The 24,117-nt window shown below is 40.4% G+C and overlaps 3 protein-coding genes across 4 annotated transcripts; 1 reads left to right on the forward strand and 2 right to left on the reverse strand.

Annotated features, from left to right (window-relative positions):
• Positions 1-892: 892 nt before the first annotated feature.
• Positions 893-15,853, reverse strand: LOC143877265 (GDP-mannose transporter GONST3-like). 2 transcript variants are annotated; one of them, XM_077379238.1, is made up of 2 exons: positions 15,785-15,853; positions 893-2,169 (listed from the first exon to the last, which is right to left on the reverse strand). In XM_077379238.1, exon 2 carries the CDS (start codon positions 2,167-2,169, stop codon positions 1,039-1,041), a length of 1,131 nt encoding a protein of 376 aa, XP_077235353.1. In that variant the 5' UTR covers positions 15,785-15,853; the 3' UTR covers positions 893-1,038. The 2 variants fall into 2 exon arrangements, with proteins under 2 accessions (XP_077235353.1, XP_077235344.1); XM_077379229.1 differs by lacking the exon at positions 15,785-15,853 and adding an exon at positions 2,551-2,691.
• On the reverse strand, positions 15,405-18,823 carry LOC143877275 (general transcription and DNA repair factor IIH subunit TFB5-like). The gene is made up of 3 exons (XM_077379253.1): positions 18,715-18,823; positions 15,785-15,860; positions 15,405-15,582 (listed from the first exon to the last, which is right to left on the reverse strand). The coding sequence occupies exons 2-3, from the start codon at positions 15,817-15,819 to the stop codon at positions 15,405-15,407; spliced, it is 213 nt and encodes a 70-aa protein (XP_077235368.1). The 5' UTR covers positions 15,820-15,860; positions 18,715-18,823.
• A 158-nt stretch (positions 18,824-18,981) lies between these two features.
• LOC143877287 (uncharacterized) lies at positions 18,982-22,449 on the forward strand. The gene is made up of 2 exons (XM_077379273.1): positions 18,982-19,606; positions 20,571-22,449. Exons 1-2 carry the CDS (start codon positions 19,008-19,010, stop codon positions 21,985-21,987), a joined length of 2,016 nt encoding a protein of 671 aa, XP_077235388.1. The 5' UTR covers positions 18,982-19,007; the 3' UTR covers positions 21,988-22,449.
• The last annotated feature ends 1,668 nt before the right edge of the window (positions 22,450-24,117 follow it).

The following is a 24,117-nucleotide window of genomic DNA, read 5'->3' on the forward strand; positions in this document are numbered from 1 at the left end:
AGGATCTGCTCTCTCTTGCCGAGGGAAAGAAAGGTGAGAAGTAAAAAATGAGTAAAAAACGACGGCTGGTCCGCTTCTTCTCCGGTCTCTTAGTTACAATTTTGAAGAAACCCTGATTCTAAAATTCGCGTATCCAAACGGCCCCTTAATTTTCTAAGTAATCACCAAAAGGAGTGTTTCTGAACGTGGAATGCATGTACCCAAACGTCATCACACTAGATTCTTCAGTTGCAAAGTTTTTATATTTGTTTATCTTGGGACATACATGCCTTAAATCAGCAGATCTGCCTGTAAAAATAGGGAAGTGATATATTCGCACCCTTTTCTTCCCAGGGCCAACCTCTCTAGTGTATGTATGACTACTCTTTTTACACTACAAGGTGGTGGCCCGGGGAAGAAAAGGTTATCTTTTTGCTAAGAATACAAAAGAAACTGGTGTGTGTACTCGTCAGGAATACCTAGGTTGTGTTCTTTAACCATTCTCAGCACTCAGCAGCACTATTGCGCTTTTTTATGTACAAAGAATGAGGAAAATGAAAAAAAAACAGTAGAACAGCATTCCAAAAACTTTACCTGTTCCTCCAAGTTCTCCAAATCCCATTCTCAGCAGCACTTTCGCGCTTTTTTTATGTGCACAGAATTCTCAAAGACGTCTTGTTTAAAGAACTGAATTCCCAAAGAAGAAGTCATTATTCAAAGGTTGCATTTAATTAAATGATCATAACATTCACCTGAATGTTAGGCAACAGTAGATGCACAAGTCATTGATGCAATGGTTGACTTGTCTAATGAGTGCAATTTTCAGTAACACATCTCTGCGGTTATGCCCACAAGATGAAAGGTCAAGATCATCCCGATGTCGCATGGATCAGCAGATCAACAGGGGGTCTCATATCAAAATCATATTTCACTGCCAAGAGGGAAACGTCTAACAAACAAAAGAATTGTAGAAATTGCATTGGTGTTACTTCCTTATTGCTTGTGACCATAGAATAAATTTAAGAATACAACAAAAGAATGCTTCGAGAATACATTCTCTCAATTCGCCTCCACTGAATCCCCAACAGGCTTTTCAGTGATGTTGGTTTCTTGGGTGGTCTCCATTTCTAAAAGCTTTTGTTGTTCCTCATTACTAACTTTTCCTTCTGTTTGAACAGCCTTTGGCTTGCTTGTAGACTGCTGATAAAGAATCCCCCCAAGCATGCATATCAAAAGACCAATAGTTCCCACAACTGTAGAATGCTTGTCCCAAACAATTAGATTTATCACAACTGTGAGGAGCTTGTTCAGTATACCAAGTACTGTAAAACCCGTCGCGGAAATAGCCCGCCTACATGAGAACCCGAAAAAGGAGATGGCCAAGCCAAACAAACACGATAAACCCACAGGCAAAACCACGCTGTAAGAATACCAATCCGACTCGTCAGTGATCTCATGTTTTATCTTCTTTAATTCCCCCATTATAAGCAATTCCAATGGGAACAAAAGAAGGGCCTCCAGGTTGTTATAGAGCACCAGACCCCATGTGTTGAGTCCTATAGTCATCACCACATGCTTTATGTAAACAAAATCTATGGACATGCTCACAAGATAAGCCAAAGCCCAACTATATGCTGTCAGCGTGAATTGGTAATCTGTTAGGACATAAATCACACTGCCGCCGAAAATGGTAGCAAGTGAAAGCCATGTTTTGATCGACGGCCATGGTTGGTTTAAGTAGAGAGTTTCTCCGATGGCGACAAATATTGGAACAGCTGATCGGAAGACTATAAAGGTATCAACATTTGCGTGGAGCAGAAGTTCGCTGTTTGTGAAGAGGGAGAGGTAGAATATGATGGCTGCAGGTAGGAATCTCCACATTGTTCGTAGCTCGAGTTGGTCATGCTCCACAAGTTTCAACTGTCCACACACCAGGACGCCAAGGGCACTGGTGAAGTATTGTAAGGCAGTCAAGGCCCCGGGGTAAGGGAATTTCATAACTGCCCATTTGTTGATTATTGACAGAAGTGCTGCTGAAATACAGTATCCGGCGGCTATCCCATAAATCGATGCTTTCTGGAGTAAGTTTGTGAGACTCTCATAGCAGGTTGTTTGAGCTTCTGCCAATGGTGCTGTTATGTGAATGTTTTTTTGAATCTCACTTTTGGGGTTTTCGACATCATTAGACATCTGAAAGGAGAGCAAATTTACAGTTAAATTGATAAGAAGATCGTATTCCAACAATGAGCACTTAAAATGCTTACAACTTGCAATCTAAAGAATGGTACCAAATTATCAACGGGCTCCTTATAAACTTAATAACCCTTCAAAACTAAAAAGATCCAAGTGTGCATGCTGGAAATCACCTGCCTGAGTTTAGAACCCTATTTGGAGTTGAAATATTCTAAAGCAGAAATATTCTAAAGCAGTTGAAAGCAGATATTCTAAAGAGTTGCTATCTAGCAAAGTTTGGGGCTTTATTCATAGAATGATAGTCAACCACGTACGTTTTCTAGTTCTATACATGTTTCATACATTGATACTACAAATTCTGGAATTGCAGGTACTCACATTTGAATGCGTATTTGAGAAATTTGGTGTTTTGTTCATGGAAAGATAGTCAACCACCTATGTTTTCTTGATCTGTAGATGTTTCATCCATTGCTACAGCGTATTCTGGAATTGCAGGTACTGCAAAAAGCCAAAACAAAAATATTTAAGTCCAATAATTGAAGCCATTTCACTTTTTATTTTTTGTTTTCATCTACTGATGGGTCATGTATGTCTTATCGATTTGCTGTAAGAACTGCTACAAGCCTTGGTTGGGCTTGTACTGTGGTTTTTTTAGGACAGCTTGTCCCTTGGATGTACCTTTCATTTACCTGGAATTAAATTAGTTAGCTTTCAAAAACAAAAATCAGTTTTGGACTCAAAAATCAATTATCAAAATCCAAAGTAAACAGGGCCTTCGGCACATACTTGTCCTGTTATTGAGATAGACACAAAATCTATATCACTCTCTTATTGACAGGTGTGACATATTAGTGATGAAACAAATGAGATCATCCAAACCTGTTAGCAGGAAAAGACAACCCATTTGAATTGGAGAGACCCTGCACTCCAAATGTTTGGGTCCCGGCTGTGTCGCTGTCTCTACATGGTGGTATGTGTGTTTCACCATCTCAATAGACAGTTATTACCACAATGTGCCACTAAAAGTTGCAAGATGGTGTGATGCATTAAATACTCCACAGGGCCAGCAAAAAGGCAAAAAGGCCCTCTATGTATTATTTACAGCAGAAGAAAAAAAAAGATCTGCATGCCATATGGTGATGTAACCATGATGTCATGCTGATGTCATAAGGCTCACTTATGGACCAAATTCAGGAGTCTTGCCTTTTTTACTTATGGGCAGCTTAGGTAAAATTCTTTGATTTCAGGTATGGTTCTAAAGATGTGTCTAGCAGGAGATACTTGCATGAGGTTTATTTCCATTTTAGGACTCGAATTATAGTTTATTTCAGAAGCAAGTTCTTTTGATTTGGAAGCTGCTTATGTTGGGAAAGGAGTCAGCTACAAGGGAATTTAACAGAGACTGGGAGAATTTTCTTTATATAGGCTGTATAGGTGTAAATGGACAAGTTCTGGTGGAACAGTGAAGACATATTAAGTTTTTTTTCCCCTTTGTTTGCTTCTTGTTTGCACGAACAGTCCTAGAGGTGTTGTAGTAACAACTAAAGCCGTTGTAGTTAATTTCCACAAATTTTATGGTAATTATTTCTGCTAAACCTCTATTTCTCCTGTTGAAGCTACATCATAGTACCATCAATAAAAACTTGTATGAGGATCCAGTAGGTTCAACAGCCAAGGTAGTAAAATAAAACTGGCCTCAATAGCACCACAAAAGAGGTACGAAACAAATTTGTGTTTGCTTGGAATACCAAGTCACACATGGTTTAGGGATTTTAGGCACCAGCTCATTACTAAGTAAAGGGCATCACAGAGGCAACTGCCCTTTGTTGCCTGCACAGATGAGCAGTACCCTCAACTGACCTCCGGGCCAGAATTAAGATCTTTTTGAGCTTTTCTGCATTCATTTTTCACATTGATATAAACATCTATTGGCTTTTTCGGCATGGAAATTAATAGTTTGTTAACAATTCTCCAGGTGACCAATCAGAAGCTAAGTAACTTTGACAGTCACATGTTTTGACACAATATTTTGGATGTGGAGAAAGGAATTGTTGTATTGCAAGCTTCACAAGACCTTGTGGAAGGATCTATACTACCTAGAGACGGATAAGGATATGGACACACTATGAGGAAGGATCAATAATACTTACATATGGACAGGAATATAGATATGACTTGGCACTTTCCAAAATATAGGAAATAGATAATGGGCACATGTATAAACAAAACATGAATAAACAAAATATCATTAAACCTAACTAGATTTAACTTAGAAGATGAAATTAATAATAAAATTAGATTTAATAAGACTCGCATCAAAATTATAATTGGAAATAAATTTAAAATAGGATCTGTAAGACTCACAAATATGTGACATCAAAAGATGGAAAATCAGGGGCAATTTTTTTTTTTTAAAGAGAAAATAAGCGCATACAAGCACTAAATCTGTGATCCTACCAAAATATGCATATTCAATGAATCATGTATGTCCTTATGTTCTACAACAAATCAACAGCAAAAGAGGGAAATTTTAGGTATTTTATCTTAAACAAAGAAATCGCTAATTCTGTGATGCACCTTTTTTTTTAATGGTCAGGAGTTTCATTAAATAAAAGACTGAGATGGTCCAATACAACAAAACAAGAGAAACAACTACAGGAAGAAAAAATAAGCAAATAAGGTAACAAAGAGAACAAAACAAAAATTAAGGCGAAAGGAAATCGTATAGCTCCAAAGCTTCCAAAGTGACACCACGCCTAGCTAAATAATCCGCAGCCCCATTGGTGGATCTTCTAACGAGATGGTAACATATCGACGAGGAACCGACAATGTCTTGAATTTCGTCAAAGAAAGAGGCAAACCGCCAAGGGCAGACATGGGACCCTCTCAGCCACCGGATCACATTGAGGGAATCCCCTTCCACTACTACCAAATCCAAATTTCCTTCTGCCACGAGTCTTAATCCTTGGAGTGCCACACGGACCTCCGTCTCATTTGAATAGGCAATCCCAATGGGACCCGCAAAAGCCCACCGAACCAACTCTACATCATCGCTGAGGACACCCCCAACCCCCGCTGGCCAAGGGTTTCCCAAACTAGAACCATCAAAGTTAAGTTTTAAGCAGCCTAATGCAGGAGGCTCCCAATGTTGCAAAGTCAAAGGCTGAGCTTCCGCACTAACACAAACTTGCCTGTGTCCACCTTTTGCCCACCCAGTAACGCTTAGATTTGTGTTTTTGATGCTCGATTAGTGTAAATATTGGTGGGATTCGATCATATGACCCATAATCCTAGATAAAACAAGTGAAAATAAAAATAAATAAGGTAAAGGTGGAAAAGGGGCTTTGAGTTGCTTGTTTATGTAAACCAAGACGTCTTGCAAGATCGCATGACCCTAACACCGATACGGGGCTGTATTTCGGTTCTGTATCGGCTGATATAGGCAGATACGGTTGATAGACCAATGTATTGATCCGGTCTTACACCAATATGCATGTTATTTTGGGCCGATATAAGGTGTATCAATCGCACTGGAGCCCAAACAATACAGTATGTATCGTGCAGGCAATGTTTTGTTCCATGGAAGTAGGTGAGTTATTGCCTCAATTTCAGTAGTGAATGAGTAGGTTTCTAATTGGAGTTTGGGAGGAATTGGAAAATAAGATACTTTGAATTAGAAAGTTTAGTTTTTTATTTTGTTTTGTTTTGTTCGGAATGGATGAAACAGTCTGTTGCATTTGACAAACGGAACAAAACGCTGAACAAAATATCCCGCTTAGAAAGTGGGTCAATTTTTTTCTGATCCGGTCCAATCTTGTCTAGTTTGTCCAAAATGAAACACGATGAAATGACCTATTCCAAACAAAACTGTGCAGAATTTCTGGGCAATTTTCATCTTCGATTTTTTGTGATAAATTTGAAGTTTTTTACTTTTTACCCTCTTAGTAATCGTTTTGTATTCGTTTGAACTACATTTGATGTTTTTTAGCTATCCCAAATGAATGCAAGGGCTAGATATATTTTGAGTTTAGAACGAACATTTACAACACATATCCCTAGATATTTGGTGTTGTTAAACCATTATGGATTGTTCTCTTGCTTATGTGACAGTTTTTAAGTGTGTGTTTGTGCTTATTCTATAATTTTATTGAGTTTCATCTTAAATCTCTATCATTTGCTTATGTCTCCATAAGTTTTTGTAATTTTACAAGATTTCTACCACAATTTTCATCCAAAACTGATATATTTTTATTCCCATGCAACAGAAAAAAGAGTACTTAAAGATTTGGGTCTGAGAGCGGACCCCTCAATACCTTGAGAAGAAAGTTGAAGGTGAATCGAGGAGCAGAAATAGATGAAGGGATATTGTGGCATCATTCTTTGCCAGAATTAATTATATCCACGTCAGGGGAGTGGTTGTGATAAGAGGTTCTGGAAACGGTTAGTGATGGGCATCTTCACTGTTAAATCCTTTTATGAACATTTGGTCCAACTTTCTTTTATATCGTTAAGACATATGTGTTTGCTTGTCTAAAGCCACCTTGAGAGTCAACACAATTTGTTGGACTGTGTGCATAGGTAGGATCCTTACGAACAATCATCTCCATCATCGGCTCAGTTGATCACCTAATCATAAATTGTAACTTTACTTGGTAAATATGTCAGCCATCTAGTCTCCTGATCTAGTGAAAACGGTACGTATTTTATCTTTTGGAATCTTCTGACGAATGAAGTGGCAATCCACCTCAATTTGCTCAACTATTTCAAGGAAAAATGGGTTCGAAGCAATATGGACAGTTGCCTTATTATTGCAATATAACGATGATAGAGACAAAGAGTGCAAGCCAATCTCAATCATAAACGATCTCAGCCAAGCCAACTCTCCACATGAATGAGCCATAGCTCGATACTCTGCTTCGGCACTGGATTTAGCCACGACATCCTGCTTTTTGCTTTTCCAAGAGACTAAGTTTCCTCCAACAAAGGTACAATAACCCGTAGTAGATCTTCTGTCTGCAGGAAAACCCACCCAGTCTACATCAGTAAACCCCCAAGTTCATGTGGTTGTGACTTTTGAAAAACAAGCCTTTACCAGGGGCCCTCTTTAAGTATCTCACAGTCTAGAGAACTGCTGCCCAATGAGAAGTACGTGGCAAGCTCATAAATTGACTTACTACACCAACTGCATATGATATATATGGACGAGTCACTGTCAAATAGATCAACTTGCCAACTAATCTCCTGAATCTGCTTGATTCCTCCAACAAATCCCCTTCATCAGGGAGCAACTTAACATCAGGATCCATAGGGACCTCGGCCGGCTTCAACCATAAGGATCCTGTCTCCTCTAATATGTCCAAGACATATTTTCTCTTGACATAGGGAGAGACCACCATGTGAATAAGCAACATCGACTCCAAGGAAGTATTTGAGACGGCTGAGACTTTGGTATTGAATTCTCTTTGAAGGAAGACCTTTAATTTCTGTATACCTTCCCTGTTACTTCCAGTGATAATAATATCATTAACATAAACGACCAAGAAAATGCATCCACCAACAGATGGCAGGCTTAAAACAGAGTGGTCTCCTGCAAAATGCCTCATGCCAAAACATATAATTGCAATGCTGAATCTCCCAAACCAAGCTGTAGGAGACTATTTGAGGTCATAGAGCGCCTTATGCAAACGACATGCCCCTGAGCAACATACCCTGGAGGTTGCTCCATGTATACTTCCTCACTGAGATCATCATGAAGAAAAGCATTCTTGACATCCAGTTGGTACAACGGCCAGCCCTTATTCACAGCCAAGGATATCAAAACAATCACAGAGGGAATCTTCGCAACACGGGAAAAGGTCTCAGTATAGTCAACCCGAAACGTCTGAGTGTACCCCTTTGCAACTAGACGTGCCTTTAGGCGTTCAACAGACACATCTGGTAGGGTATTGAACCGAGAGTACCCACCTGTTGGCTAAGCACCAGAGAGCAAAGAAACTAACTTCCAAGTACCCTTGGAGTGGAGGGAAGCCATCTCAGCATCCATGGCATCATGCCAACGTACGTGAGCTAAGGCATCTGCAACAGAACGAGCAAAGTAATCGAAGACAAAGCAGAAAGAAATGTTCGATAAACAGGAGAAATTCGATTATAGGAAACAAAGTCAATGATCGGATGAGCCACAATACGAGAAAGAGCATGGGATGCAATGGGAGAAGTAACAGGAACAGGAGGAACATCAGATACCTGAGGATCCACTGTGATCCATCAGACTGGGAATGTGGAAGGTCAAGAGGATGGCTTGTACACCAGAGGGTTGCACGATTTGCCAAGGGCCACGACTATACACCTGCAAAGGTGAAGGGAAAGGAGCCACCGATGGAGATAAAGAGGAAGCCTAGTAGGGCTGGCAACGGGGCGGGGCCGGATGTTGCATTCCCTGTCCTCGCCCCGCACAAAAAATCCCGCCTCAAGAAGTGCTTTTGGACGCCCATGAAGAAGAAAAGACAAGCCATATATGTGCACTTATCAAAATATAGTAGTGCCAATATCACTAACCTAAAAGAAATGTTTACTGTTCACAAAAAAAACTTTAAAATAGTACTAAAAGAAGAGGGTATTGATAATATCTTGCATATTGAAACGGCGCAGGGCGGGGCGGGGCGGGGCCATCTCCATCCCCGTCCCCATCCCCGCTGAGATCGGGGAATTCGGCGGATCCCCGTTTTCACGGGTGAAATTGCCAGCCCTAAAGCCCAGTGTCCTTAACGGGGTTAGCTGCAGAGTCAAAGAAGAAAGAGGTAGTCTCAAAGAAACTAACATTGGCAGAGATATAGACCTTCCTCAAACGAGGACTGTAGCACCTATACCCCATTTGTTTTCGTGAATAACCAAGGAATACACACTTCTCAGCACGAGGATCTAATTTGTCCAAGCCAGGGGACAAATTGTGGACAAAGCAGACACATCCAAAGACTCATGGGTTCCCAGAAGGATGAAAAATAGAGAAAGGTGTCTGACAGACAATTGGTCAAAAAATGGCCTTGAGGATAGCCCCACTCCAATAAGGCTTTGGCACCTTCATCTGGAACATGAAAGTGTTAGCCATGTCTAGAAGGTATCAAAGTTTCCTCTCGACTACACAATTTTATTGAGATGTGTAGGCACAAGAGGACTGATGAATGGTACCACGACTCCACCAAAAGACTTGAAATTCATTAGAGGAAGAAAAATATTCCCAGGCATTATCAGTGCGCAAACAGCCAAGGGAACAATGTTACTGGTTAGAAATTTCTGAATAGAAGGTGCGAAATGCAGAAAACACCTCAGAATGATCCTTGAGTAAAAATACCCATGTCATACGGGAATAATCATCCACAAATACCAGGAAATACCTAAAGCAGAACAAGAATGTGGTCCGACAAGGACCCCAAACATCGGAATGAACAAGTTCAAAAGGATGAGGATCACGACTAACAACACGAGAAGGAAACGAAACACGACGGTGTTTACCCAACTAACACAACTCGCAATGAAAGTGACTAACGGGACTGGAAACAATGGCAGTATGGTGAAGCTTCTCCATGGGAGGGTGGCCCAAACAACAATGCCACTAAAAACTATCAACTGAACTTCGCAATGCTACATCAGTACAACCCAAGATACTATAGGCCATCGACCTCACGCCCCGAACCAATCCTCTTCCCAGTCTGCAAATACTAAAACACGCGGTGAGAAGGGGAAAAAAGTCAATGAACAACCAAGACGTTTAGTAAGCTGACTGACAGAAAGAAGGTTAAAAGGAAATTTAGGGACACAAAGAACATAGAACAAAGAAAGATTTGGATGAGGGGACGCAACACCAACTCCATTAACATGAGAGGTATTCCCATCAACCAAGGTAATCATAAGACTCGAAGAAGAACAGGGCTGGAGGGAAGAAAGTAAATCGGATTTACCAGTCATATGATTGGAGGCTTTAGAGTCAATGAGCCAAGAACCAGATCTACTAAGGAAACAGGATGTGGTGTGACCTGGAGGGGCAAGAGTGACAATGGGATGCATGCCTATGGAGCGAGCCTCATACTCAACTCGTGAGACAACTACGAAATCCGTACGGTCGATCGGCGCAGATGAAGCAAGGGTAGAGCTCTCAACAACTGGAACAGAGGCATGATGGGCATAGCGTGAAGGCCGCAACTAGGGATGCAGATGATAACAAAAGGTGACGGAGTGGCCGTCCAGACCACAATGTGTACAACGGCGGGATCCACATCCACCAGAACCACAGCCTCCCCCTGAATGAGGCCTACCTCGAGAACATCCACCAGGGAAACTACTATCTCCTCCGATCTGAGCAAGAACATCCGTAGGAGTCGAACGCGATGTGAGAGCCATGACCGAAGCATCTCAAATAAGTAATAACAATGAATACCAACAAATGAACACACAAAAACACACCTATGTCAAGCACAATACCAACAGATCAAACAAGAACCGTCAGAGACGATGCAGGCACGAATCACATAGCCAGAGCGAGCGAAGTAAACAACAACTCAAGTATCACGAATAGTAGAAATTGACGGGAACAACACGACAATAAGCAAATGCAAGACCGAGCCGCATCGAAGGAGAGGAGATGAAACCACGAGTACGAAGAAGAAACTAAGCCGGGGAAGAAACAATCAGCCCAAGACAACAGCACAAGGCCCCAACACATCAACAAAGCCGAGCATACAAGCAATCAGCAAGCGATGAACTACAACCAACCAACTACAAACAATAATGAAGAAAAAATACAAGAGCGAAGAACACAGCCCAACAGACCATCACGCGGCTTCGGAACATATGAAGAAGCTAAAGAGAAACGTCACCACCAAAGACAACGAAAAAAATCATCAAGAGCATCCATCAGGAGAGGAGTGAAATCAAGGGTGAAGGATTTTCGGGTTTTGGGAGGGAATGGATTTTCGGGTTAGGGTTAAAGGGTGGCCCCGATGGGTTTCAGGTTAGGGGAGGGAGGGAGGGAGGGGTGACAACAATGGTGGTAATAGATTAGGGTTGCGGTTAAGGTTAGGTTTAGGTTTCGCCGTTTAGGGTTAAGGTTAGGGATTAGGTAGGGAAGAAGGAAGGAGTTTTCAAGATAGAGAACATGGGGAGGCAACTTCAAGAGAGAAAGGGAGGTGCGTCGGCATGTATGATAGGGGTGGCACTGTAGCAGCACTGTAGTAGTACTGTAGCGGTATTGTTCATGTGAACAGTAATTTTTTTTGTTTTTTTTAATAAAATCTTCACTTCTTCGAAACTAATTAGAACCTATAGCTATGATACCATGTTCGAAGCCCTAATGGAGAGAAAAAGTAGAGAGAAAAGAGAAAAGAGAAGAAGTGTGTGTGGGTCACATGTGAAAAGTCAAGATTATCCATAATAGGGTATGACCATTACACTGTTTCCTCCAACCATACAAAAGAAACAGGACTCTTCAAAGGAGTAACAAAAAGCGTGAGGAATGTTGAAGGAAAAATCTTTTCTACTACTATTCAGTAGGCATGTTCAGAAGTATTTTGGTATCCACTTTTCTACGGTCCATGGAAGGAGGATCAGATAGAGCAGTGTGCATTTTGAAAGGTCTTCTACCTAGATGTAATCCCCTCTCTTCATCTTTCGGTCGTCCATGGGAGATCAATCAGAGCAATGTTTCTCCTGTTTTTGTTTTTGTTTTTTGTATTACCGTTGACTACCTAGGTCATTGACCTTTGTTTTATTTAATGAAATTTCCACCATTTAAGAAAACATCGTTTTCTATCAAATCCCTGATTTCACAATTAAGCCCCAAGGTTCCCCTCAAATCACAACAGCATCAAACTACAGACTGATAGAGCAAACCCTAATTATTAAACCAATCACCAAATCTCAGAAACAGACAGTTACCAGAAACAAAAAGGAAGAAATCGAAACTTCAACAAAATCTTTCAAAATCCACACAAATAGATGAAAAGAAAAAAGCATGAGTTATTGATTTATAATATAATCAAGAATCGAGAGAGGAGACGATGCAGATGAGAACCTGGAGAGAGAGAGAGAAAAAAAAAACCCTATCTTTTTTCTTCTGGGAGAACCTGGAGAGAGAGAAAGAGAGCTTGACTCTCCCTTCTTGATCTTGATTTCTCTCTCTTCTAGAAAGACACCTTAAATGGGTACAAAGATAGAAGCCCTAACTCTGCATCTGGTGCACGTCGGAAACAGTTCCACACTCGTACAGGAAATTCCACTGAAACGTGAGTGACGAAGAAATTTCACATTGGATTTGTTTTCGGTTATTGATATTTTCACTACAAGGTTTTGATAATTGCACTAAATAATTTTGTCTTTTGTTATTTAAACGCCTGTCAAAGGTTATTACAGTTCTCAAATTAAAAAAAAAACCTCTCGGAAGCGTATTTAGAAAAGAAAAGACAAGCTGAGTTTGTGCAGTTATCAAAAGAAGTAGTACTAATATCAGTACGTGATGATTATTATAGGCTGTGCAATTTCATAATAGTTCATGCCACTTCATGGAATCAAATGCTTGGCAAACCATCTTTAGCTGAAGTTAAGAAAATTCTAAGGACAACTCTCCTCATACCCCACATGCAAAGCACTCTTTGTTTTGAAACAACTGGGCAAGGGTAATTTCACCGTCAATACAATATGGCCAAAGGACATATTCCAAAATACAATCTATTACCACCAAGCTTTTTCTTTACCAAGCTTTCTCTAATCCATTCAACATTTGAGGAATACATGGCTATGATAATCATATATGAATCACGTATAATGCCTCCAATGGCTATGACTGTATCTGTCAAGGGAGCATCTCTGTTTAGCTTGTAGAATCCATTCAACAAAAACAAGAGAAACTCAGCTTATTTTGGAATATGTCCTTTGGCCATATTGTATTGACAGTGAAATTACCCTTGCCCAGTTGTTTCAAAACAAAGAGTGTTTTGCATGTGGGGTATGAGGAGAGTTGTCCTTAGAATTTTCTTAACTTCAGCTAAAGATGGTTTGCCAAGCATTTGATTCCATGAAGTGGCATGAACTATTATGAAATTGCACAGCCTATAATAATCATCACGTACTGATATTAGTACTACTTCTTTTAATAATTGCACAAACTCAGCTTGTCTTTTCTTTTCTAAATACGCTTCCAAGAGGTTTTTTTTTTTTAATTTGAGAACTGTAATAACCTTTGACAGCCGTTTAAATAACAAAAGACAAAATTATTTAGTGCAATTATCAAAACCTTGTAGTGCCAATATCAGTAACCGAAAACAAATCCAATGTGAAATTTCTTCGTCACTCAAGTTTCAGTGGAATTTCCTGTACGAGTGTGGAACTGTTCCCGACGTGCACCAGATGCAAAGTTAGGGCTTCTATCTTTGTACCCATTTAAGGCGTCTTTCTGGAAGAGAGATAAATCAAGATCAAGAAGGGAGAGTCAAGCTTTTTCTCTCTCTCTCTCCAGGTTCTCCCAGAAGAAAAAAGATAGGGTTTTTTTTCTCTCTCTCTCTCTCTCTCCAGGTTCTCATCTGCATCATCTCCTCTCTCGATTCTTGATTATATTATAAATCAATAACTCATGCTTTTTTCTTTTCTGGTAACTGTCTGTTTATGAGATTTGGTGATTGGTTTAATAATTAGGGTTTGCTCTATCAGTCTGTAGTTTGATGCTGTTGTGATTTGAGGGGAACCTTGGGGTTTAATTGTGAAATCAGGGATTTGATAGAAAACGATGTTTTCTTAAATGGTGGAAATTTCATTAAATAAAACAAAGGTCAATGACCTAGGTAGTCAACGGTAATACAAAAAACAAAAACAAAAACAGGAGAAACATTGCTCTGATTGATCTCCCATGGACGACCGAAAGATGAAGAGAGGGGATTACATCTAGGTAGAAGACCTTTCAAAATGCACACTGCTCTATCTGATCCTCCTTCCATGGACCGTAGAAAAGTGGATACCAAAATACTTCTGAACATGCCTACTGAATAGTAGTAGAAAAGATTTTTCCTTCAACATTCCTCACGCTTTTTGTTACTCCTTTGAAGAGTCCTGTTTCTTTTGTATGGTTGGAGGAAACAGTGTAATGGTCATACCCTATTAAGGATAATCTTGACTTTTCACATGTGACCCATACCACTTCTTCTCTTTTCTCTTTTCTCTACTTTCTCTCTTTTTCTCTCCACTGGGGCTTCGAACATGGTATCATAGCTATAGGTTCTAATTAGTTTCGAAGAAGTGAAGATTTTATTAAAAAAAACAAAAAAAATTACTGTTCACATGAACAATACCGCTACAGTACTACTACAGTGCTGCTACAGTGCCACCCCTATCATACATGCCGACGCACCTCCCTTTCTCTCTTGAAGTTGCCTCCCCATGTTCTCTATCTTGAAAACTCCTTCCTTCTTCCCTACCATTACTCCCTAACCCTAACCCTAACCCTAACCCTAACCCTAAACGGCTAAACCTAAACCTAACCTTAACCGCAACCCTAATCTATTACCACCATTGTTGTCAACCCTAATCTATTACCACCATCTCTGATTATCATAGCCATGTATGCTCCCTTGACAGACCTTACTATACAATCTACTCAATATAATATCAGTCTCTCCAAATTCGCACCCTTCTCACCAGCTCAAAATTTCAACTTTTGAAACACATTCTTCCTCTATTTTAATTTTTGATTGCTTTGCACTCACATGAAATCCATATAAGGATGTAGGCACTGAAATTTTCAGTTAAGGCCTTCAAGACAAAGAGAATGAGCCCATCAAAATATTGTCTGTGGGATTTGGAGGCTAACCCTAGCATGTGTGTGTGTGTTGGGGTGGGGGGGGAACCCAAGGTCTTAGACTGATTACCCCAATATCAATATCCCAGAATTTTTTTTTATAATAATCCAGAGAAGGATGATCAGTTAAGCAATGCCGTTTCTTAAGCAAACCAATCCTCTTCACTCCAGTGTCTCTGTGGGAACAACCAATTTAATCTGTTAAAGGAAACCCAAGTTGCACATGATTCAGAAAAAAAAAGAGTAAAACTGAAGCTTATTTGAAACATAAAACTGCTGTGAAAGTTACCAGAGAAGAGCGTGTCTATAACTCAGATTAGGTTAGCTAACTTGCATAGTGTAGAAAGTTGAGCTTTGCGCAAGAAGGGGATTAAAGTTCATAAAATATGCCAATGAATCATGCGGGCTTCTCATAGGAGTTTTGGTCTCTGAACTCTGCAATGCGACTCCGAATCATTTCAGCCACATGGGGTTGCACAAACATGTGAGTGCTGTCGAGAATGTGTAGTATGAACTTCTGAGAAGCAGGTAAAGCAGCATTCATATTGACAATGAATTGTGCCATGGGTATGTCACTGCAAACATCAAAACAAATAGGCACAACAGCATACCATGAATAAGAATTAGTCCAATTTTGAGTCCAATACTCAGTTTTGGACTCAAAATCAGTTCTCAAAATCCAAAACGAAAGTGGCCTTAGGAATTAATGTGGTATATCTAAGAAAACATGCAACAAAATGAGCTTAAGAAGGAGACAATGAAGCTATGCAAACTTACCACGAGATAAACAATCCTTTGACGGCATTGACCATCTTGTATTTAGCAATCTGTACGTGTTGCCTGTAGATAGAACCTGTGCCAAATGATCACCAAAGAAAATCATGATGAACCTTACAGATTCTCGTTAAAAATATCATAATCCACATGACAAAGTTGCATTTTTGTCATTAAAATAATCATAAACCACAAAAAGAAAGGTGGTAGTGATGAGAATGGAAACTGTGGAATAACAATCATTCAAAGTAGTGATTAAATGAGATAAAAATTGGAGCCCTGCATTTAATTTATTAAGATGTACATGCACCATAGAAGACTCACATAAAGAAGTTGTCCAACCTCCATTCTATAAACATCAAAAGGACACATGTCCAACCTCCATGAAAATCTTCACCATCCCAACTTAGTTTACTTGAACATGCTATGACACATACAACACCAACTTTGAACTAAGGAAAACACTTCCAATGCTGGCCCTACTGGTATTGATAGGCTCCTCCGTAGAGCGGATTATGAGGTTAGTTTGGCGTAATCTGGTCCGATTATTACAGTAGATTCTAACAAGTAAAAAATCCTTGCTCTCTTGTATGGCATCAGGCTGATCAACCAAGCCATTATTGATTCTTTGATGGTGGATGGAGATTCCCTAAACGTGATCAGATGAATCGAGGATCGGAAGGACTTCTCGTGGCGTTTCTCATGAACAAAATCTCGATTTTGATCAAGGGTCGTGTGAGTTCCTTCCAGCATATATTCCGCTCTAGTAATAATGGGATGGGCATTCTGGCCCATAGTCGAGTCGGGAGGGCTGATTTTGAGGTGTTTGACAACATTTAACTTGAGGGCCCGTGTACTTTCTTTGGTTTTCTTTAGCTATCTATTTGTCATCTTGGAGCATCAAAGTCTAGTTCCGTTTTTTTTTTAAATTGGTGTTACTAGTTCCCATGCTTAGCTTTCTTAATAAATTCCTCCATTTAAAAACAAAAACCATAGGGAAGGGCTGAGAAAGTACCAAGGAGGGACAGGTGACACCATCTCTAACAAGCACATCCTTCCCAATTAGGAAGCCCGTCATGGTGGAAGGAAACCTCCTTCCCAATAGCGGCAAAACACTTGACTCGTTCACCGGCCGCTGCACATGGTGGAAGGAGACCTTCCCAATTAGGAAGCCCGTCACTTCATCTATGATGTCAAGAAAAGGCCATGGGCATTACCAGAACTACTTATCAACATATAAATCTGTTGGGAAGGCAAGTAGGCAACAAAAATAGAAAGTTTCTTTATGTTTTGGGTTTCGAAAAAAGGAAAGCCTAAAATATATAAGACATAACGTGATGTCCCTTTGGGTGGCGTGAGAGAGACAAGAACGAGAGTGGTGTGTCAGCCAAGGTTGGCAGGGCGCGAATCGAAAGCGGGATTCGATCCGAGATTCGAATGCGGGAATCGAAGGCTCCTGGGATGGTTGGAAGCGGGAATCGTGGGCTTGCCAGAGAGTCGGCGGAGATTCGCCGGGGATTCGTCGGGGAATCGCCGGAGATTCACCGGGGAATCGCCTGGAGTCGCTGGGGAGTTGGGATTCACTGGGGATTCCCAAGGAATCTCCTGGGAATCGGGGTTCCTATAAAGTGGGAATCGGGGTTTTCATAAATTGGGAATCGAGGTTCCGACGGAATCGATTCGGGATTCCCCAGAATCGGGGAATCGAATCACGATTCCGATTCGCGATTCGGGGAATCGCGAATCCCACCCTCAGGTACGAATCCTGCTTCCCTGGTGTCAGCTACCTCTAGAGAGAGAGAGAGAGAGAGAGAGAGAGAGAGAGAGAGAGAGAGAGAGAGAGAGAGAGAGAGAGGGAGAGAGAGAGAAGAAGGGAGAGAGAAGTTGGTTCTTCTAGGGTTTATTCCTCTTGGGTTTTCTGCTCGGGTTACTCTTGGTGTACAGTCTTGAGTGAGAGAAGCAAGGAAAGGGTTGTGAGTTTTGGGGTTTAATCCATTGTAATCCTTGTATATTGTTTTTCTCATAGTGGAAGATTGTGTTTCTTGCCCGTGGATGTAGGCTTGGCCGAACCACGTAAATCTTGGTGTTCATCTTGTGGCTTGTTTTATTGATATATCTTTTCCGTTAATTTGTTCACGATCGGATCGGATTTGCCTGGCGGATTTTCTCAACAAAATGGATACTATACACAAAATTGAAAATGAATTCATATGATTCGAATGTTTTAACACATCAAGGAGATTGGCATCATTTATACTAGCTTGCCTCATTCTCTTTTTTCAAAAAAGGATGAGAGTTGGACAAATACACTTTGACATAGAGTCATCATATTCCTCCAAAAAAAAAAACACCACCAGAGGAAACCCTGGAGCAAGAAGTAAAACCCCTCCCGATCACGTGAAGAGTAAGAACCCAGAAAATGGCTATAACAGAGATAAAAATATATAAATCATACAAGTTGAACATTATCTTACTCATAAAAAGAAGAAATCCACACCTAATCAAAACCCCTCCATTACCACCCATGGTTACTCTACTTGGTAGCAATGGTTAATCTTAACCAAGCTGACCAGAGTTCAAATCTTGGGTGGTCAGAGTGGTGTGCAAGGGATTGGCATAAAAAAAAATCAAAAATCGAAACCCCTCCATACTGTTATGGTCGTATGTGGGGGTCTGCCTAGGTATGTGACTAGGAAGGACTCAACCCGGTATGGGACAGATTTAATGGGGCTTGATCTAACGTGTTCTATTAGCCCTAAGGTTTTGGGCGTGTTGGTTAGGCACCTAAGACATACCCCATGTAAAAACCCAGAGGATGAGTGGATCCCCAAATCAAGAACTGAAACCTCCCCAAGTCGCTTGAAAAGTAACAACCAAAAGATTGTAGTCAAAGAAAGAAAACCAAAAATCTTAGGCAAAGCACTGACAAATACCTGGTGAATAGTATCTTTGGAAGGCGATTTACAGAGAAGAACGTCGAATCCACTGAGGAGGAGAATAAATGTGGGGAGGGCAGCAAGAGGAGAATAATATTTCTTCCCCTTTGTCTTTTCTAAGAATGACTTTATTTATAGGAAAAGACTAAAAAACAAATGGGACAGTTTCTGTCCCGGATAGTTGCTCAACAAACACGAAAAAATGCTTATTCAAGAATAACTTCTATACTGAAAAATTATCCTCCTAGATAATGTAATGTAATCACAGTGTAACGGTGAGAGAAAAACCTATGCCATTTTCATGCTCTCAGCAAACCATGTCGACTTTTGATTTCTCTCTCGCAAAATCCCAAATACTCTCTCCCTCCTCATTCCATTGGACAGCCCTAAAGAAACTCCCTTCTCCTCTCTCCAAAACCCTAACCCCTTTTCCCGCACGGAAAAACCCTAGAAATCGCTCTATCAAAGCAATCTCCTCAAACCCTAACTTCTCTCTCTTCCCCAAACCCTCCCCCAATGTTCGAAACCCTAACCCTAGAAATCTCTCAATCCAAGCAATCTCCTCAAACCCTAACTTCTCTCTCTTCCCCAAACCCTCTCCCAATGTTCGAAACCCTAGGGTTTATGCCGGCCGGAGCAAGAAGAAACCCGGCGGGCCCTCCCCCGGCCGTATTGAGGGTAATGCCGAAGTCCGGCGGGAAGCGAAGAAGAATGCTCGCCGGAAAAGCCGACGGCTCGCCGAGAACCTCTTCTACCGCCTCAAAAACCCTAGTCGAAACCACGCGGATAATTTCAGTGAAGAAGAGCTTCAGATGATCGGATTTGGGTATGATCGGATGGTCCGATTCATGGAAAAAGATGACCCCAATCTCCGTCATCCCAACGACTGGTACTGTCAAATAACCCATTAACTCTAAAAGCTCCAGAGTAGTGTTATTTAATCATTTATATTTTAACACTCCGCAGCGCGCTCTAATACCATGTGAAATAACTAATTACTCCAAAAGCTTTAGCCGTTAAAGCTGGCGTTATTTAATCATTTATATCTCAAACACTCCGCTCTAATACCATGTGAAATAAATAATTACTCCAAAAGATTAAGCTGTTAAAGTTGGTGTTATTTAAACCATCGCTTTGATACCATGTGAAATAAGCAATTACTCCAAAAGCTTATGCTGTTAGAGTTGGTATTATTTAATCATTCATATTTCAAACACTCTATGGAGTGTGGCCATTCTGATATCATTTGAAACAACCAATTACTCCAAAAGCTTAAGCTGTTGGAGTTGGTGCTATTTAATCATTTGTATTTCAAACACTCTGCTCTGTTACCATGTGAAATAACCAATTACTCCAAAAGCTTAAGTTGTTACAGTTGGTATTATTTAATCATTTATATTTCAAAGTTCAAACACTCTATGAAGTCCAAAAGCTTAAGTTGTTACAGTTGGTATTATTTAATCATTTATATTTCAAAGTTCAAACACTCTATGAAGTGTGGCTTCTCTGATACCACGTGAAATAACCAATTACTCCAAAAGCTTAGCAGTTGATATTATTTAGGCCCTGTTTGTTTCGGATTTTGAGAACCGATTGTAAATCCAAAACTGATTACTGGACTCAAAACCAAACCGAACTGATTATTGGACCTAAATTTATGTTTGATTTTGAGTCCAATAATCAGTTTTGAATTCACAATCGGTTCTCAAAACCCCAAACAGACAGGACTTTAGTCATTTATATTTCAAACACTCTATGGAGTGTGGCCGCTCTGATACCATGTGAAACAACCGATTACTACAAAAGCTTAAGCGGTTAAAGTTAGTGTTATTTAATCATTTATACTTCAACAGGTACAAGTACGGCCAGTATGGTCCTTACTCGTGGCGAGGTATCGTTGTCGGAGATCCAATCCGCGGGCGATTCTCCGATGAGCGTGTCAGCATGATCAGCCCTGTAAAAGACCATGAGGAATGGGAGGAAATCGAACGGTTCGAAATGGCATCGGATTTCTCCCGGAGGGTCAGCTCCTTGGATAAAAATATAGGGTTTAAGTATTTTTGGATTTTCGTTCGACATCCAAAGTGGAGAATTTCAGATTTGCCATGGGAGCAGTGGACTTTGGTGTGCGAAGTTGTGTTGGAATGTGGAGAAAAGAGATTGGATAAATGGAATCTGATGGGTCGACTCGGAAACAAAACGAGAGAACTTATTACTCAGTGCGCTGCTTGGATGAGGCCGGACATAATCTATGTGAAGAGACCTGTTTACCAGTGCAGATTCGAGCCACAAGACGATTTCTTTAGGGTTTTGGGGCCTCTGCTCGATCCTAGTACTGAAAATCAGTACTTGTTTGAATTGAGTTTGGATGGTGGGAGGGTTGAGATGTGTACTTATTTTGGAGGGTTGTGTAAGATTGTTAGAGCAAACCCTAAGGCTTTTGTGGATGATGTTGTGAATGCTTACCAGAAGATGAACGATGAGAGGAAATCAAAGTGTTTGGATTTTTTGCTTTCGAATCATCCAGTGGAACTACTTCATCCTTATACTAAGGAATGGAAGGTCAGGTTAGAAGAGATGGAGTTCGGTTGCGATTCGCCTGATGATCATTTTAGTGATGATGATAATTTGAGTAGTCAGAATGAAACCCAAATAACAGATTGGTTTGAAGAAGATGAAAATGAAGAGGAGGAAGAAGAGGAAGAGGATGATGTGATTGATGTGGAAGAGGGTGGGGATGAAATGTTGGGTATGGAAGAAGAGTATGTTAATTTAAAGGAAGAAGAGGAGGAAGAAGAAGATGAAAATGAAGAGGAAGAGGATGATGTGCTTGATGTGGAAGAGGGTGGGGATGAAATGTTGGGTATGGAAGAAGAGTCTGTTAATTTAAAGGAGAATGAGAAATATTGGGAAGAAGAGTTTCAGAAGGCTTTGAGAAGTCCAGAGTTAATGGAGAATTTGGTGAAGAAAAGTGTAGAGACCACTACAAAATTTTACAAGGAGCAGTTAAGGGAAATGGATCAACAACAAAGAGATGTGAGTGGGAATGAGGTAAATGGTAATCTAATGAAGAGAAAGGTGAAGCAGCAGAGTAGAAATGAGTGGAAGGGTTTGAGTCATGGGCCGAGAAGGCGAGTAAAGAGAAGCAAAATCCCTCCAGAGCTGTTCCTTCGAGCTGCTGTTCGGCCGTTTACTTATCGAAATCTTGTGAAAGAAATTGTTTTGTTGAGACATGCAATCATAGATGGAGAGGTCAGTGGAAAGGGATGAAGAATGCATTTCATTCTTGTTTGAATTCATTGGGTTTTGTTTTCTGATCAGGGATTAGCTCTGCATTTGACAAAACTCCCACCAGGTTTTGCACTAATGATAAATTCTGGTCTAGGTGTAGACCATAAACAGGCTAAGCACTACAATTGGTGAGGCATTTTGGGCAACATATTAAGGTTCGTTATAATCAGTTCTTTTAAGCACAAATGTGAACATAATGGTTGTTGTCTAACCTCAGTGAAGGATTCGTCACACCCAAAACTGAAGAGTCTGTTTAGATCCAGCAAAATGTGGGAAAACCAAAGTAAAAAGATGCAACTAACATTTTCTAGCATTGTTTGGTTGCCATTTTTCCAAATGCGAGCAGGTTTGTACTGTTTCTCTTTCCTTCCATTTCAAGAGAAAAGGGAAAGTAAAGAAATGGGAATCAGAATCTATATTCCTTTCTTTCCGTACTAAAAATGGTCCTTTTAGTTGGCGAAGAAATGACATCACAAAAAGAAAAGAAAAGAAAAAAAAATAGAGGAATGAGAGACGTGGGGGGAGATTTACATGAAGCAGAATCTAAGAATCTATTTGCTGAGCAACGGATCTTGTTAGGCGGAAATATTGTGGACTGACAGAGATTCCATGTAAGCATTTAAAAAAATAAAACACTCTTTGGAAGGCAAGAAAAATGCTGCCGGTGTTTTCTCATGGAAATAATGGTGTGTTATCATTTTCTTTCCATTGCAAATGAAGCAACTAAGCAGACCCTTTGCTAACTTCAAACAGCCACCCTGAACATTAAACATATTGCCACAAACACCCATTGTGATCCAAATTTAGACCACCTTGTGACACTGGTTTACATCAATAGGTAGAGGTAGTTGTGGATAATTGGTATTAGGATCATGGTTTTAAATTTCGGTTTTGGTCCCAATTTCAGCCTTGGCTTGAGCCAAAATTTCGGCCAAAATCCTGTGATAGAGAAAAAAAAGGATAATATTTTATCATATCCGAAATTTTGGATTTCGTGAAGTTTCGGTTTCGGTTTCAACCGATATTTAAAACTATCATTAGGACTATATATACCTTACTATAAGGCAACAATTCTGTTCGCTTACAACATTACTAGGTTGCGATCTGACGGTTAAAGGTTAATTTGGGGATGATGGTATAACTAGAAGAATGACTACGGGAAAAGGTATTTTCAGTCAATGGTAAAATGCTATGTTAGGGTCCTACATGTGACGCATGTATGTCAAATCAATACCATTGATCTAGTAGAACACCATGAGGCGGCAACGTGATATTCCCCCCCTCCAAAGGATAAAATCTCCACCCCCCCCCCCCCAACCCCCCACCACTCTCCTTAACGTCATTCGTTAAGTTTTAAAGGCAGAGAAAAATGTTAAAGAGGGTGAATTTTTCCTCACTGAACCATTCTCACAGAAACCGTTATAGGGGGGGGGAATTTATCCTCTTGGCGGGGAGGGATACCATTTCCCTATTAAAAATTAACAATTTACGTTTCTCGGTGGAACCCAAAATGATATTGATGGCTTAAGGGCATGGATAATCTGATGAAGGTATTCTCAACACTATTTGCTTGAACTAATGGTTGTTGTGTGGATATACAGATCTAATTGTGCAGAAATGGAGCCCAATAAGCGTCTTTTTCTAAGGAGCATAAAAGCAACTTTCCTTTTAGCACTTTCCTACCAATAAGTTTAGTTGCAAGTTTGGTTACTATCCTAGGCAAGAGAGTGGAGCAAAATTGATATTTGTTCAGTATTAGACTTGGTTGTCTGGGCATCGGGGGGAGAAGAAAACACAAGAAACAGAATTAGGGGGAGAGGCTTGATCAGAGACAGAATACTCCTTAGACAGTGAAGACAATCCAACAGAAACAGAGGATCTAGAAACATTAAAGATGAATGAAGCAAATCAACTCGATGATAAATATGGAAGGCGATTACCCTCAATTCTTCAAAATCATCCGCTAAAGAAGAGTCGGGAAAGAGAAAAATGGCATAAGCAAGAAACTTTGAAGGAAGAAAGTATCATAACTGGACGAGGGTCGTCTATAGTTAATTTGATCCCAACTGAGCAAGAGGACAGTCAAGAAGAGGGGCCAAAGCTGGACGA

The sequence above is a fragment of the Tasmannia lanceolata genome, unplaced genomic scaffold (genome assembly GCF_043159265.1).
Source record: "Tasmannia lanceolata isolate RefF3 unplaced genomic scaffold, GAP_Taslan_0.1 ptg000002l, whole genome shotgun sequence".
In the NCBI taxonomy this organism is placed as follows: domain Eukaryota; kingdom Viridiplantae; phylum Streptophyta; class Magnoliopsida; order Canellales; family Winteraceae; genus Tasmannia; species Tasmannia lanceolata.